At 44.2% G+C, this 17,389-nt stretch overlaps 2 protein-coding genes across 2 annotated transcripts; both read left to right on the top strand.

Moving 5' to 3' along the window:
• Positions 1–672: 672 nt before the first annotated feature.
• Positions 673–4,535, top strand: ddx59 (DEAD (Asp-Glu-Ala-Asp) box polypeptide 59). The gene is made up of 7 exons (XM_068743777.1): positions 673–1,530; positions 2,019–2,201; positions 2,287–2,376; positions 2,692–2,943; positions 3,647–3,799; positions 3,958–4,086; positions 4,278–4,535. Exons 1-7 carry the CDS (start codon positions 673–675, stop codon positions 4,533–4,535), a joined length of 1,923 nt encoding a protein of 640 aa, XP_068599878.1.
• Positions 4,536–5,468: 933 nt separating this feature from the next.
• Positions 5,469–17,148, top strand: kif14 (kinesin family member 14). Its single transcript, XM_068743530.1, has 29 exons — positions 5,469–6,397; positions 6,532–6,786; positions 6,909–6,996; positions 7,078–7,176; positions 7,390–7,442; positions 7,533–7,563; positions 7,810–7,917; positions 8,352–8,465; positions 8,573–8,691; positions 8,929–9,101; positions 9,360–9,507; positions 9,731–9,794; positions 10,335–10,519; positions 10,694–10,796; positions 10,923–11,080; positions 11,184–11,331; positions 11,656–11,802; positions 12,079–12,211; positions 12,390–12,483; positions 12,599–12,740; positions 13,477–13,583; positions 13,843–13,940; positions 14,155–14,385; positions 14,526–14,713; positions 15,182–15,334; positions 15,660–15,782; positions 15,908–15,979; positions 16,423–16,573; positions 16,928–17,148. The coding sequence occupies exons 1-29, from the start codon at positions 5,469–5,471 to the stop codon at positions 17,146–17,148; spliced, it is 4,635 nt and encodes a 1,544-aa protein (XP_068599631.1).
• The last annotated feature ends 241 nt before the right edge of the window (positions 17,149–17,389 follow it).

Here is a 17,389-nt window from a genome sequence, read left to right as displayed (position 1 = left end):
TTGACGCGCATTGCGCACGCGCGCGGCTGTAACCTCAAAAACAGCATCGAAAGCGCGTTAATTAACGAGTATGTTAATTGGCCACTTAAATCGTCTACTGTAGAAGGAACGCGTTAAATCTCAACGACAGCGAGCAGATTGAGACCTCGTGCTTAAATGTCCCTATAAAATATAATTACACATTGGATCAGGTTTTCAAAGACATTTTAACGCGTATATAGAAAGGTAAGCGCTTTAAACATGTGCGTTTATATATTTATTCATATAGAACTCCATTACGCCAGACTACACAAAACGAAGTCCAGCCACCATTGCGCACAAAAGAAAGCCACTGGTTTCTGAACTACGTTTCCCAAAAGTGCTAAATGACGTGACGTCATTGGTGTGCGCCAGTAATTGTTTTTATGCGTCGGACTATGAACGCCTGGAGGGAGGTAAGTGCAAATATCCTTTTATTTGGGACTTTCTGCCAAAATCATAGATGCTGCCCGGTTATTGCGAGTTATGTTACGTTACCGAACTGTTTGCATGTGCTTTTGTTTCACAAATTGTTAGCAATTTCAGTCAGTTAACGTATTTTGGTGGGAAAGCTGTCGCTCCTGTCTATTTCCTTGATAATATTATATCATATAACTGTTTTCTGATCTTCGCAGGTCATTTATCATTTAAAAAATGTTTATGCCAAGAGCTCTGAAGGTGAAGAGACCCGTCCAAAGTTCAAGTCAAGTTCTGAATAAGAAAAGCAAGGCAGATCCAGAGGAAATCAAAGACATCGATGGTTCAGTGACATCAGTTCAAAAGCAGGAAACATGCGAAGACACCAAAACGCAAGACGAGACCACGCAGCCGGGTGAAGACGCCAGGATACAGGATGAGGCACCAGGAGACCCTGCAGGTTTCACAGAGAGTTTAGCGAGTGGAGGCGAACGCAAGTCTACCAGTGATACCGAAGAAGAGGAACCTGTGAAATCATTCAAAAAGACCCAGCGATGGCCAGAGCCAGGAGAGCCCGTCTGCGTAATGTGTGGCCGCTACGGGGAGTACATTTGTGACAGCACCGACAACGATGTTTGCAGTCTTGAGTGCAAAGCTGAACATTTGGTCCGAATGGGAATGGGGACTGGGGTGGAAGTGTTCAACCGTAAGGACAACCCCAGTTATGAATGGGTTCAATCTCAACAGCCAGCAGTGAACGCTGGGGGATTAGATGAAAGTGATGCGGGCTATTCTTACAGGGAGGATCAGTTCATATCGGGCCTAACAGACGAACAAGTGCAGAGGATTAAACACGAGCTGGGCATAGAAACCCAGGGAAGTGATGTTAGGAGGCCCATCGTTGAATTTGAACACTGTGGCTTCCCCGCCACGCTGAGTGGCAACCTGAAAAAGGCTGGCTATAACGTGCCCACACCGGTCCAGATGCAGATGGTTCCCATTGGCCTGACTGGGAGGGATGTGATTGCCAGCGCTGACACAGGCTCAGGGAAGACCGTCGCCTTCATGCTGCCAGTAGTAGCAAGGGCACTGGAGGTAATGCTTCATGCAGCTCACACCAGATACGACTTATTCAAACTCACTCTGTTATTAATGAGCATGGAAGGCAACCTTTAATACCTAAGAAAAATTGCAAACTGCCTGAAACTTTATCACCACATTTCCACCTTCTTTAGGACGATTTTGAGATAAATTATCAGGTTTTGGCAACTTCTGCTTGTTAGATCGCAGCGAGTCGTCGAGGTTATGGAGAGTCTTGTAGTTCGGCCATGTTTTGTCTGTTTTCTTAACTTGAATGAACCGTCATGCATTAATAAAAAAAGGAATTTATTTGGAGGGCATCACTTTTTAACATTGCATTTTTATTAAATTCCTTTCCAATATTACAAGAGAAGTATTTACAGTGGTGGCAGTGTGAGTTCAGGAGCACAGCATTGTGCTAATCTGAGTTTATAATTCAGATGTTTTATATATGATGTTGATTCCCCCTTTTGATATCCTAGCACGTTTTATTTCTTTTATAGAAACCAGCACACATTGTCCGGAGCCCCGTGGCTCTCATCCTGACCCCCACCAGGGAGCTGGCCATTCAGATAGAGAGACAGACCAAGGAGCTGGTGATGGGGCTCCCCAACATGAGAACCGCGCTGCTGGTGGGCGGGATGCCACTTCCTCCACAACTCCATCGACTCAAAAGCAGCATCAAAGTACCTCCTCCGACTTTCCAGACGCTTCCCCTGGCCGAGTCCTTGACTTGTCACGGGATCCTTTTCTTCTGTTACTCCTCTTTAGATTATCATCGCCACCCCTGGGCGAGTCTTTGAGATCTTGAAGCAGAAGGCAGTCCAGCTGGACCAAGTGAAGGTCGTGGTGGTTGATGAGGTAAGACAGAAACCGGACACATCTGATGTTCTGGAAGTTTGTCCTCATGTTTAAAAATGTAAACAAGACAATTCAACGTCAGCAAGAGGTTCTTAAATTCATTCATAGGGAGTTTGATTTTGCATTATAATAAGCAAAATTAGGTTTTAATACCATCTAACTGTGATAAAGTTTTCCCATATCCAAAAACAGGCTGTATAATTTAGGGTTTTGCCAAACAACATAATACAGTTTGAAATTTGCCTTAATTCTCTGAGCAATTAGGTGTTGTTTAATGTGTATTAAAGTTCTATATGTATTTGTGTCGTTCTGTAGGTTGACACGATGCTAAAGATGGGTTTCCAGCAGCAGGTCCTTGAGGTGTTGGAGCAAGTCCCTGAAGAACGACAGACTCTGCTGGTGTCGGCTACCATCCCCAGAGGGACAGAGGAGCTGGCGTCCCGATTTGTTCGCGACCCGGTCCGTATTGCCATCGGAGAGAGGAACCAGCCCTGCGCTAACGTCAGGCAGATCCTTCTTTGGGTAGAGGAACCCTCAAAGAAGAAGAAGCTGTTTGAGATCATCAATGTAGGTTATAGCACACGCTCTGCCCTTTTCTCAGCAAGTCTGGGTCGCGCTTATAAGATACGTTGTGGGTGGGGCGTCACTTTAAGAGCACGGCTACTGCTGATGTTTAAGAGGTCAGCAGTTTTCTGCAGTACAATGTCTAATTGTCCTCTGGATAACAGGAAAGTGCACATAAATGGAGTTCTCGTTGGGATTCTAGCTCGTAACGGTTCTATCCCTTGGTTTTCACAAAAGGGGCAATTTCCTTAAGCTCCAAAGAGCAGTCTGTCCGCTACAACATATTAAGACTGCAATGCTGCAGCCCCTGGCCCCCATCTGGAGGAAATGGATGGGCCTTGAGCCATGGACCCACTCCAGGAATCCCAGCAATGGCACCATTAATACAGCGTTTAAGGAAGAGCCCAACGTTAACTTGAAGTGATTTTAGACAATTATGTAAGGAAGAGAAGCTACAAGTTCTCTGTGTAGAGGATGCTTGTGATGATAATTATCTTAATACATGTTATTCGTGTTTGCTGTTTAATGCTAATAGCGAGGCTACTGCCCCTGCGCAGGAAAACAAGGTGGGTGACTGGGAGACTATTAGACTGGGATTTAGGTGAGACTCTCCAAGGAAACCAAACCTTTGCTGTGGACATGACTCATTAAATCATATATTAAAGATCAAAACTCTTGATCCTGTGTTTTCTTTGTGGCTTTTCAGGACGATAAGCTGTACCAGCCTCCGGTGGTGGTGTTTGTCGACTGTAAACTTGGGGCTGACCTGCTGTGTGAGGCTGTCGCTAAGGTGACAGGCCTTACAACTGTGGCCATCCATTCTGACAAGAGACAGTGGGCACGCAACCGCATCCTCAGGGTGAGGCCGGCAGCAGACAGAGCAGATACTAACATTACGCCTCTTAACAACTCGATTGGTTAACTCTTCACCAGGAATATGAAATCTTAACCGTGGAACATGTGATATTTTAGCTTTGCATGTCTGACAGTGTAGCATTTGCTCTGTTGCACCCACAGGGTCTTCTGGATGGAGACTTTGAAATAGTGATCAGCACAGGAGTGCTAGGCAGAGGACTGGACCTCATCAACGTCAGACTGGTAGTTAACTTTGACATGCCAAATACAATGGATGAGTACGTCCATCAGGTTAGTAAGAACCAGAGGAGAAAAGTAATGACGGCGTAGAGTTCCACTTAATTTTCTCTTGAACAATTACATTTAATTAATATGTACAAGCATTAATACTTCATGCATACTAAATTAGGACATTGATAGAATATAAATCATTTTTAAAGAGCAGCATTACTTCATTTTTGGCCTCATGTCTTCTAATCCAGGTGGGCAGGGCAGGCCGACTAGGACACAGAGGAACAGCTATCACCTTTGTCAACAACAACAACAAGCGGCTGTTCCTCGAGGTGGTAAACAGGGTGAAACCCACAGGGTCCATCTTGCCCCCTCAACTCCTGAACTCACCCCACCTGCATGAACAGCAGAGGAGAGAACGACGTAAATCCAAGCAGGGGCCAGATGCGCTGGTCTCTACAAACAATCTACTAGACATCATAAAGAAACACGACCGCCGCAAAAAGTAGCACGTTTTTCTGTCCGTGTCTGCACTGGTGATGTCTATTTATTTAGTCAATTCTAAATGCTTACTTGATATATTGTTTCATATTAATAAATGTCATTTTGATGCATTCCAAATATATGCTTGTTGTTATTAATGCATGACGGTTCCCAATCCTGTTATCCTGTTAAGTAAGGGAAGGCTCGTTGCACTTGTGACTGTCCAAGAAGAAATGTTTAATATATAGTTGGAAATTCAATTTAATTTTAAAGCGTTGTAGATCAATACGCAAAAAGCCTTTGAGCAAGTCACTTCTACTACTACTGCAGAATGATCTTAATCCTTGAGGTTCAGCATCAGACTGACTGATATAGCAATGATATGACTATCTTTGACCTTTTTAGGCCAAGAGAAAAACATTTTCACCCTTATTTTGCAATCTAAAGTTAACTGTTGAAGTTCAGTCTTTACCCCCATGCTCAGTTACTTCGTTCCTACGACACAGGCAGCTTTAGCCAGTGGATGGAGATAGTCATTTTGTTTTTGTATGAATTATTATGACGCATGCGTATAAACTTTCTGTAACGGTAGGTTGCTGCTAATTATGGAAAAACTACTGCACGCCTTTCCGCACTGGGCTGTAAACATGCATCCCACGATGCCCGTGATAATGCTTCCACCTAGTGGCAGCATTATCCATCTGCATGGCGCGTCCATTGCGTGACGTCAGGCGCTCCGAAGAATCAACCAATCAGCGGTCACTACACGAGTCGGTTTGAAATTGAAGCGGGCGACGTGCGGAAGAGCTCAATGGATAACAACAAACACGAGTCGCTCTGGCCGCTTTACGCGCAGTTCACGTCGGAGAGGAACCGAATCCAAGTTCCCGCAGCTGGCCTGTAAGCGTTTTCTTGTTTTTTTTTTTTATCTGTTGTTTGTTTTTAATAAAACGACTGCTATGTCGTTATTTTCCGTGCAAGCGAGAAAGCACACCGCTTATTATGACCATTTAGTGTCAGCGTCCACGTCCAGGACCCCGGGAGGAGAGCGGAACGCAGCAGACACGCCGCTGCGCAAAAGTGACCCCGCAGCAGCACCGGAAGGTTCTGGGGACAGCGGGTCACCGGACACAAGCCGACAGGCGAACAAGACCTCTGCGCAACGCACTCCTTACCGCGGTCGACTCACGCTGCAGAGGAGGTCAAGGCGGAGGACCGGGGCTGAAACCGCGGAGAAGTCGGTGGTCGATGGGAGCCACAACTCCACAGCAGCGGCGGAGAAGAGACTGACTCTTCAGCGCAGGACGAGGACGCCCTCCATGGATAAAAACGCGCACAAGCAGCGCAGAGCGAGCGGCGCGGGCCTCCAGCAAACTCCTCGCGTTCTCGGTGAATCGGATCATCGGGTACCGACTTTCATAAGATCACTGAGCGTAAGAGGAGCTGATTCCAAAGTGAAGCTGCAGGACAGCACTTTAAAAACCCCCACCAGAAAGACGCATTTTGAGAAGATTGCTGCCAGGAGGGAAGCGTTCGAGAGAATGGCAGCGAGGGAAGCTCCAAAACCAGTGTCGGTCAAATCTGCAAGTGTGGCGAGGCCCAAACCCAGAACACGGCAGGCAGAAGACGCGCCACCGGTGCCGGCTCCACGGGGCAGCAAGGGGGCTCCGGGTGCGCAAAAGGCGCACGCCGCGCTGCAGGTGTTCAAGACCTCCGCCTCAAACCAGCAGGGCGACCTGACCCAGTCCAGGACCCCCACCCTGGCTCCAGCACCCATCACCGACGAGCCACGGTCCGGACCCAGCGACTGTTCCAGGGGTCAAGGTTCATCTAAGATGGAGAACAGTGCAGTGACCGTTGCGGTCCGCGTGCGCCCCTTCAACGCAAGGTATCTACGTCCCGTGTTTAAACACGGCGTGCGTCCTCACCTCGAACGGGTTTACGCCACTTTGCTGCCTGCCTAAATAGTTGTGTATCGATTCCACCACCTCCACCCGCGTCCACGGATCTGCTCTGTTACAGGGAGAAGGCAGAGAAGCCATTGCAGGCCATCTTCATGAATGGTCAGGAGACTGTTGCCCGGCATCCGGAGTCCAAACAGAGCTACGCCTTCACCTACGACTACTCGTTCTGCTCGGTGGATGAGTGTGATCCAACCTTCGCCAGCCAACAGAAGGTGTACGAGACGCTGGCCAAGCCGCTGCTGCTGAGGGCCTTCGAAGGATTCAACACGTGCCTCTTTGCTTACGGCCAAACGGGCTCTGGGAAGTCGTACACGTCAGTATTTTGTTAGGATCCATGCACCACTGAATATATATATATGTTTACTAAAGTGTCTATATTAGAAAACGTCACCGATCGCTTGTCAATTTCATGTGTTTGGAACCACCCTTGCTTAGGATGATGGGTTTTGGAGAAGAGGAAGGTGTGATCCCCCGTTTTTGCGATGAGCTTTTCTTTAGATTGGCCTCCACTGAAAATGAAGAGGTAAAATCTTTGTATGACTTATCTTGTTTAAGTTTTGTTTAGATTTATTAATCTAATTAGCCGTTTGGGTCGTTGTTTCAGGTCAAATGTCATGTAGAGATGAGCTACTTTGAGATCTATAATGAGAAGATCCACGACTTGCTGGTGCCCAGAGATGATCCGAACCAGAGGGTGATGCCTGTAAGTAGTTTTCAACTGTAAATTTTGTTTAATTTTCCCTTGTGAAATTGGGTTTGAATTGTTAGACAAACCAGCTACTTTCTTGGAGAAGGTTCAAGCTCTTCCACTTTCCTTCATCTGTCCATCAAGACGTCACAAACGTCTCCTGGTATTTCTAGTGAGAAATGAGAATGTGTCCAGTCAAGACAAAACATTGTTAGTTTGTGTTTCCAGCTAAGGGTGAGAGAGCATCCGGTCCACGGTCCTTATGTTGTCGACCTCACTGCGTAAGAAATCTTAGCAGTTCCTTGGCTGCATTATTTTCATTAAATTCAAGCAGAACATTTTCAAAATGTCTGTTTTTTCCCCCCCCACAGGAATATAGTGAGTTCTTTCAATGACATTCAGGTAGGTTGAATCTGCTGTGGAGATTGTTTTTTTCTTTCTTTTTAAATACTCTGAATTTAGCTGATGACAACTTCAGAGCAAGAATGAATCGGCGACTCATGGTGCAATGTCAACATTTTACCGAATAATTAAGTTCTGAAAGTGCAGCTACTGCCGAGATAAATGCCGGGCATCTAAGATATTTCCAAAAGTTTAGGATGGCCGTCGATGTTGCTGGTGATTTCACACGGCTCTCTCGTTATCCAGGGTTGGCTGAATCTGGGCAACAAGCAGAGAGCCACAGCAGCTACAGGAATGAATGACAAGAGCTCAAGGTCACACTCCGTCTTCACCCTGGTTATGACCCAGACTCAGGTATGGCCCGTCCACAAATTACAGTGACAACAATTCCATGTTCCCCCCTGTGTCTGCGCGGTTTCTCTCTCGGTTGTCCGGCTTCTACCTACCACCATAAAAACGTGGTACATAATCGGTTACTCTAAATCAGGGGTGTCAAACTCATTTTCTCCAAGGGCCACATTAGCATTATGTTTGCCCTCCAAAGGCCAAATGTAAACCGTAACACAGTAAAAACATTTAACTAAATGTAATGCCATTTAATGTAAAATCAATGTAACAACTCCTTAACATGCTGTTAAGTAACAATTTATTATTTTATTTAATTATTTAGCCGCCACAGTAATTACAATAAATTATTAAGTTTTGATGTCACTTTTTTATGAATGAGTTAACTCTGTTTCGGCTCCATCTTGCATATCTAATCAGCTTATGTGTGCATTTGTGTAAAGACTGAGTTTGTGGTAGATGAAGAGCACAAGCACAGCATCACGAGCAGGATCAACCTGGTGGACCTGGCAGGCAGCGAACGTAACTCAGCTCAGACGTGCGGAGACCGGCTCAGGGTACAAACGCACACACACACACACACACACACACACGCTTTATTCGGTTTAATCTCAGACCCAGGAAGGTATTTTTGCTTTCTGATCATTCTGATCTGTGATTATAGGAAGGTGCTAGTATCAATAAATCCCTGCTCACCCTTGGAAAGGTCATCTCTGCCTTGTCAGAGCAGGCTCTGACCAGGAAGAAGGTCTTCACGCCGTACAGAGAGTCTGTCCTGACATGGTGAGAGATCCGAATACTTAATTACAATAACGTTTTTGCATTTTGTGTGATTTATGTGCAGCAACGATGGCTTTCTCTACATACATTCACATCATACAGATATTCACAGTGCTGAAACTGAAAATTGAAAGATTATATTTCCAATATTTTCCATTTTCTCTATCCTACATTAGTGGAATTACCAACTCTAATTTCCAGTGATGATTTTTGACGAGTTCCATTTTTCTTCTTTGGCAGGCTGTTGAAAGAAAGCCTCGGTGGTAACTCCAAGACCGCCATGATTGCTACTCTCAGCCCAGCCGGGAGCAACATAGAGGAAAGCCTGAGCACTTTGCGCTACGCTCAGAAGGCCCGCACAATCATTAATGTGGCAAAAGTCAACGAGGACACCAGTGCCAAGCTCATCAGAGGTTAGACCAGAAAAACACTGCCAATATTTGCGACTCAGTTAGGTCACTCTCAAACTCTAAATCAGGCCTGTGTTGCTGAATAAAGAATCTTCAATCAGTGGCTTTATTTATTTCTTCTGCCTATGTTAAAGCTATATTTTAAACACGCATCAAATAATCACATATGTAGGCTTGATATTATTTCAGGTTATATTTTGCTCCAAACGGTTTGATGTACAGGAGCTTTATTGAGCATTCCGGACAAACGTCTGTTTTCAGAATTGAAGGCTGAAGTGGAGAAGCTGCGAGCGGCCCAGACGAGCTCCCAGGGCGTTGAACCACAGAGGGTCCGGCTGTTCCAGCAGGAGATCTCCGCCCTGAAGAGCAAACTCTCTCAGCAAGAGCAAGAAATGGCTGCGGCCAAACGGTCAGTGTCCCTGCTAAGAATTATGACTTTTAATTTTCTTTGTCTGACTAAAGATAGACTGAAAGCTGCAGCACATTGCAACAATTTAAGGAAACAACTCTGTTAAGATTTTTCTTTCTTTTTCATTAGTCAGAAATGGTTGATTAAGAGAATCCTCTTAAATGAACATGACAGAATTTGAATTCATGCAGTTTTTGCTGTATTTCATATTATTTTCTGGCAGGGCATGGAAAGAGAAACTGGAGCAAGCTGAAATTCGTAAACGTGACGAGACCAAAGAGTTGCAGGTAATTTAGTGAGCATATATTCACATTTCTAGTGTAAATACTTGCATCCATTGTGTCCAACAGTATAATAATCTCTTCAAAACACAGACCCGAACGGAAACAAGCTGTGGAAGATAAATAAATAATGTAGCCACGTATGCTGTATGGTTTAGACGGAGGCACTGACCAAAATACAGGAGGCTGATCTAGAAATGTCAGATGAGGATGTTTTCATGGGAGTGACCAGAATGGACAGGATTAAGAACCAGTGCATTAGAGGGACAGCTGGAGAGAGACGATATTGAGATGGGTTGGGCATGCATGTAGGGAAAAGGATGCTGAGGATGCAGCTACAGAGAGAAGGGGAAGACCAGTGAAGGAGGTTCATGGATGCACTGAGGGAGGACATGCAGGTTACTGTTTGAAGGAGAATACAGGAGACGGAGGCGGTTGGAAGATTATCCACTGTGTAAGCCCCAAACAGGACGATGCTGAAAGCAGAAGTAGCCACATACGTTTAGTGATCTGTGACCGATGACTGGAAACGTTCTGTGTTTTCAGAAAGCAGGTGTGACATTCAAAGTAGACAATCGACTTCCAAACCTGGTGAACCTGAACGAGGATCCCCAGCTTTCTGAAATGCTCCTCTACATGATCAGAGAGGGTGAAACCACCGTGGGCAAGCTTAAATCGGAGTCCTGCCGGGACATCCAGCTGGCTGGAGCCCTCATTGCAGATCAACACTGGTAAAGACTAATGGCAGGACCAGTTTAGAGAAATTCTAAAATACTACGTGGCCTGTTTGCAGTCTTTAGTGTTTCCTGAAATGTGATTTTGATATTCATTTTAAATATTGTTTATTTGTGTTGTCTTCGTCTCGGTATTATTTATACAACCTGTACTTTGATTTTGTTTTTTAGTGTTATAACTAACATCCAGGCTATGGTCAGCATCACACCGATGGAGAATGCCAAAACCTTTGTTAATGGAAGCCTTTTATCTCACTCCACTGTCCTACACCATGTAAGTAGAACAGGACGAACCCCTCATCCATCTCAGGTTTAGCACTATAATAATGACAAAAGTGAATTAATTATATCATTTCAGTTCTATTCAAGAATTGATCTGTTCTCTTCTCGTGGCTTTAAGGGTGATAGGGTGATTCTCGGTGGAGACCACTACTTCCGCTTCAACCATCCAGCAGAGGTGCAGTCTGGGAAGCGAGTGTCTTGTTGGACCGGTCCAGGCGACGGCCAGAAAGACTTTGAATTTGCCAAAAATGAGCTCGTTGCAGCTCAAAGAGCTCAGTGAGTGCAGAAGCCTGACAAATGAAATCTGTATTACTATCGATGCTTGTCAGTACACTGGCAATAAACATGAACGCACTTCAGATATACTTGTGTGTCCCAGGTTAGAGGCCGAAATCGAAGAAGCCCATTTGAAGGCGAAAGAGGAAATGATGGAGGGAATCCAAATGGCTAAAGAGGTGGCCCAAAAGGAGCTCTGTGGCCAGAAGGCCCTTTACGAGGACAGGATTCGAGCACTGGAGCAAGAGCTGGTACAACAACCGAAAGAAATAGTGGAGCTTTGTACTTTTTTCTCGTGGACTACCGGGTAGTTATCGGACGTATCTAAAATGTGTATTTATTTCAGTGCTTCTTAAATATGAACCTCTTTTGAGTCACTGGATGTTTGTTGTTTCACTGCGCTGCTTATGAAATCATTGTCAGACCGATTGTGAATAAATAACATTCTTTCTGAAATGTTATGCATTTTATTACAAAACCCATCAACTAGTTCTCATCCTATACATTTCTATATAATTACACCCTGTCAGTTTGTGCAAACAATACTAAGTTTTGCCAAAATACTATCCACTCAGAACGATGAGATTGAGCGGAAGCGACAACAGGAGTTAAACCAGCAGAGGGTCGCCAGCCAGATGGCAAAGCTGAAAATGGCCAAACAAGAGCTGGAGCAGGAGGTGGACACTCAGAGGACACGGCTCCGTCTGCACATGGAAGCCCAGGTGAGAGGCCAGTACAAAGCCCAGGAATGTAAAATTAACTTGAATAAATGTTTGCCATTTTAGGTCCCTGGAATGTTTTTATGCTGACTGGGTTTTGCTTAAAAAGGAAAATTACTCCCAGACCCATCATATTAAATTCTTCTTGAATATTTAATTAAAATGCTAATGCACTTTAGCATTGTGTCTGGTGCCGTATTATCGAATATTCTGAAGACACACTGAAAAGTGGCACTTATCCTTCCTACTGTGTTTTATTTATTTATTTCATTGTGGAAGGTGATGGAAGAACACCGGGTAAATCATGCAAGGATTGTCAAAGCCCTGGAGGCAGAGAAGAGCAAGATCAGCAAAGAGCTCGAGGACATGCAGAAGAAAAGAGCTCTAAGGGAAAATCCAGCTCCACAAATGGGTTTGAACTTTCAATTATGTTTACTGACTGCACATCAATTTGTCTTCTCTTATTTCTGAACTTATCTAGCATGTTTAAATATGTCTTATGGGCTGACTGTCTTTTCATCCAGTCACATTGAATGGATTCAGAGATATGGACAGATTCAGTTTGACGCTGGGCTGTTTTTGTGTTGCAGCCACTCCTCGGTGGGATGCGATGAAGCTGTCCCTAATGATTGAGGAAGCCAATAAGATCAGTGCTAAACTGAAGAAAGGCACAGTGTTCAGCAGGTATGACATGACCGTTTACTTTCTGCCCATAGATCCTACACACGTGACCATTACTGTCTGGAAGCAGGTATCAAATGCATTGAGATCGTATAATTTGACCTTTTCTATGTCACAGACATGAAAGCTCCGACGCAGAGAACCTGGAGCAGTGTGGTCCGCTCCAGGTGCGGGTTCAGAACACAAAGCTGGGGATTTCCACTTTCTGGAGCCTCAACAAGTTCCAAAACAACATGGCAGCCGTGAGGGAGTTGGAGCAGGTGTGCTTTAAATCTGTAAAGCTTTTTCAAATCATTGCTTTTGAGATCATGTCCATTTAACACCTTCAGTGCATGTCTTGCTGAAATTGCTCAAACCTGACAAAATAAAAATGCGAGTAGAACCGATTAAAAGTGGATTCCTGGTGTAGATGCAGACTGCATTTTCAAGAATAGTTCAGCCAAATAGCAAATATAACTTTGAGCAGTGAAAAAGTCTCCAGAGAGGAGTGTCCCCATTACACTTTAGTTTCTTTCACCTAAAAACCTACAGACCAAATGAACTGGACACTCACAGTTGCCGAGGTGAGGAGGTTTAAGCCATTCAGGTTTCAACCAGACAATTCAGACAATTTTAATTTTCATATACCTCTACCTCCAATTGTTGGAAATACACAAAGGAATAAGGAATATTACTGGTCAGTATTATTGAGTAGAATCCGAATCACCGTGAATGTAATACCACTGTAAACCTACTTCCTCCAACAAACTCCAACCCATATATTTGTTATGAGTGGAGTCCTGATGCATGATGTCTGAGTTCAGCATATTCAACAAGCCAGCTTGTCTAACGCCTTTTCAAGTGCGGCTGGTAATTTCCCAGGTGTTTGATCTTATTTACGGTCCAGATCGGCTTGTTTTGTGCCTGACAGAGGGACACCACCTCACTTTGCTGTGCTTTTCTCATTAAGTTGGGTAAATGAGATTGGGCATGTCAGCTGTAGTTCATTCGCTGCAGGGGGATCCCACCTCCAAAGATGACGACGTGTTTTACGACCCTAATGATGAGTGGGAGCAAGATATATCGGTCTCCTCAGCTTCCACTTCCTCCCTCTCACGGCGAAGGTAATTATCCAGCGCTTCCTCTCTACATAGGTTTATTTAAAGTGCTGGGACAGCAGGTTTGTAGACTATAAAATTGTTTTAATTGTTTTTACACCCAGTGCTATAATAAGCAGTTGCTGAGAAGAGAATAAATTCATCTAAGTACACCAGAGCACCATGTCCTAAATAAGAGCAACAGCATGACTCATAATTATAAATATGTAATCATATGAGAAAATAATACAACTGGAGTCTAATATTCTTTTATGCGTGCCTCCAGAAGCAGGAGCTTGTTGAAGAGCAAGAGGATCTCAGGGCGCCTATACGAGATCCGGGTCCATCCGATTCAGAGTCTCCACAGCAGCTCCTCCACTGCTGGTGAGTCAGCAACAACATTACCAGATTATTTTCTGCCTGTGGAAGAAAGTAATTGAAAACTCACATTACACAGAAGTCAGGCTCTGTTGTTTACAGAGAAAACAATTAATTCCTACTCCTAAATTAAATCTGGTTTCTGAATGTAATCTGAAGAAAAATGTATTTTAATTGTGACAGTGAGAATAAGATCAACCCTTCAATGTCCCGGTCTCAGGGTTGATGGGTGTGGTCAAGTCGCCTTCCACACACTCCACAAGCACACACTCCACCATGCCTGGCATCTGCAAGGAGCTGATTGGCCAGTCAGTGGCACACCTGCGTGGCTGCAATGGGACAGAAGACAGCTTGGGAGACAGGCTGGCCTCCGACCTGCACCAGGCGTATGCAGCAGTCCAGACTATATCTGAACTATACAACAACATGGATGATGACATCCAGGAGGACGGTGAGATTCATCCTAAAATATCATCATTTATGAGAGCAAAGAGGAGGCGAGCAAATGGGAGTGCCGGTACAGATAAATAAACAGGGCGGGTGCTTTTGTTTCAAGAACAGTTAAGGTGTCTTTTTTTTTTTATCTCGCAGTGTTTGTGTGTAACTTGATGGCACAAACTCAGGTGATCAAGGCCACCGTCGCCTTAGAGAATGCAGTGTTTGTTACCATGCAGTGGTTGGCCATCATTAAACCCTCCTCTGGTTTGCTCTACGCCATCGCCGAGGAGCTCAGGAGCCAAGTCAAGAGGATGGGAGGATTCATGCAGCTGCTCATTCAGGTAAATGCAAAAAATGATGGCGCGTCTTTACATCCTTCTTTTTCATGGCGCCTGCTTCATGCGAGTTGAAAAGAATGCGTGTTCTGGGCTGAAAAGGTGATCTTTGATGTAGTTTTGACCCGACTAATCAAAATGCACAGCATTAATTGACGTGTCTTTGCTCTGAGCTGTTTGAGCTCTGTCTATGGAAATGACCAAATGGAGGGAATTCTCGACCTTGAGCCCCAAACAGAACATGAATATATTGAAAATGAATTTTAAATCCTTTCCTACCTCAGCACCTTAACACACAATTTTCCTCTTTCCAACCTGATTTTTTGTTATTCTCTGGCATTTTAATTTATTTACGTACCTGACAGACAACTACATGCTGCTTGCATTGATTTCCGATTAGATCCATTTGAATTCAACCAGTTTGTCTGCAGACTTGGTGTTGACTAAACACGTTTGCATTTTCTCCCCATGCAGGGCTGTGAATCTGAGATCACGTCGATGGTAGCAGAGGCTCAGAAGAATAGCGGGCGGTGCCTGGATGCTGCGTTGCTTGCGCTCGGCCACCTAGCGGCAATGACAGACATGCCGTTGCATGGTGTGGAGCGCGTTGCCGAGGCCACAGGCAAGGTAACGGCACCATTAATACCGTAGCAGCTGCTATCCATGTCAGAACTCTGGGGTCCGATGTAATAAAGCCCTTCTGCACTAATGAGAATGAAATATTTGCTGTGTGAGCATAAAGAACACAGTAAGGCTTGGGGTTGTTGACCAGAGGTTACAATGTGGTGTTCCTGATTTGTTGATGTGTGTAAACAGAAATGGATGTAAGAAAATAAAATGTTTTCTCTTTTAAAGGTACCTAGAATCTAAATTACCAACACACATTTGTCTTCTACTTTTTTCTTTAAAAGCAACGAAATAAGAAGACCCTCTCTCTTATGTCACTTTTCAGAGTTCCGTTGTCCTGGGACTGCTGAAAGGGGCCAAACTGGGTGTCCGTTCTCTCTTACAGAAGAGCCTCACCCTTACCAGAGAAATGCTGAGAGATGCTCAGCTATACTGCCCCAGAAACCCGGTAAGAGATCAGAACCCAGCTGTGTCATCTATTACAGATTAACTGCTGATTATAACACTCCACCAATGTTTAGCTAAATGTTTTTAACGGTTGTGTCATCGTTCATCCTCCGTCTCTGTTTGCAGGCCCTGCAGAGCCTGAAGTCCTTGCTTGACCTGACCTGTGCTCTGCAGGACTACATGCAATGCGGCGTAGCTGTGAGTTTCAACCACAAATAGGGGTTATGATACCAACGTCAAAAAAAAAAAAGCTAATATTGGCACATCTTTTGAACGTTTCATTGAGGTTTGGACAAAATAAATCTTGATACTTCCAAATTTACTTGATGATTTGCTTTGATGTTTTCATCATCTCCAAAGAAGTATAGCCATTCAGTCTTTGGTGATTTGCTCTGGTGGCCCTCCTCATTTACTCCCTGCTGCTAACAGGGGACTTGCTGCATCTCTTCCTGTACATATATTTATTCGTATATACGTATAGCTTGCTACTGTTTGATTGAATAACACACCCTCACTAAAAGCTGCTTCGTGATTAAAAGTTAAGCATTTCTACTGTGCTACTTTTGGTGTAGGCTTTTTCTTTTCTGCTCCACCTTGCATTTGTTTTTTTTGTTGTTGAAGTGTTTTATGTTTTTAAGCAGGAGAGAGCGGCTGACCTTGAGGAGGATGAGCAACAGAAGGAAGAGGCCTCAGCTTCCGATTTGCAGAGACTGAGGACTACAGCATCCAAATTGTACCAGTTGAACCAGACCATCAGTCAGCTGCATTCTTCTCTGTCTGTCGCCCTGCGAGGTGAAACTTCTGACCTACTCGGTTATAAACTGTATCTTTAATTAACCTGATGTGTTCAGGGGCCCTTTATATGCTGTTTTTATTCTTTACCTACAGGTTTATCAATATGTAAGAATTTGGTTTAAAATTTCATACAGGCAAGATGCAATTTCATTAACCTTCATCAATGCATATTTGAATGTCAATGTTTCACAGCCAAATAAACAACTGGTGTTATGGCTTTAATTTATTTCACTCAGTTTTATAATAAAGCACCTAACTAGAACTATACATTTATTGTGTTACATTCTTGGAGAAATGCTGTATAGTTTGATTTGTTGTATAACTTCTATCTGAATGTCCTCCTCCTCCCAGGAAACGGCAGAGACCCCATCCTCAGCAGCCATAAGGAGCTCATCTCCTCTTCTGCTCAAGCTGTTGATGAGCTGATTGCTGCTCTATGCAGGGATGGCACAGTCACGCCTTCCCTGCAGCACCCCAGTCTTCAGAGCATCATGGCTGCACGAGACAAGCTCCACTCTGCTTTACAGTACCTTTCCGCCTCCTTGATCCAAAAAGGACCAATGAAGAAATGAAGCTCCACCACCTCTGATAAGAGCTAGAAGAATGCTTCCTGTCAAAGTGAAGTTGCTCAAATCAAATGCGATTTACTTGCTGAAATTTATAAATTTGTGAATCATTTTATTCACAATATTCACATTTATCTAATTCTGCTTTATGGATATATATTTATATAAACATGTCACGTGTTGCAATGTATTGTATATTTAAGTGTAGGGACATACCTCCATTCACCAAAATGTGTAGTTTAAAAGA

Source organism: Brachionichthys hirsutus, chromosome 9 (genome assembly GCF_040956055.1).
Source record: "Brachionichthys hirsutus isolate HB-005 chromosome 9, CSIRO-AGI_Bhir_v1, whole genome shotgun sequence".
Lineage (NCBI taxonomy): Eukaryota > Metazoa > Chordata > Actinopteri > Lophiiformes > Brachionichthyidae > Brachionichthys > Brachionichthys hirsutus.
The sequence above is the reverse complement of the archived record's forward strand: the minus strand, read 5'-3'. Positions and strand labels throughout refer to the sequence as shown.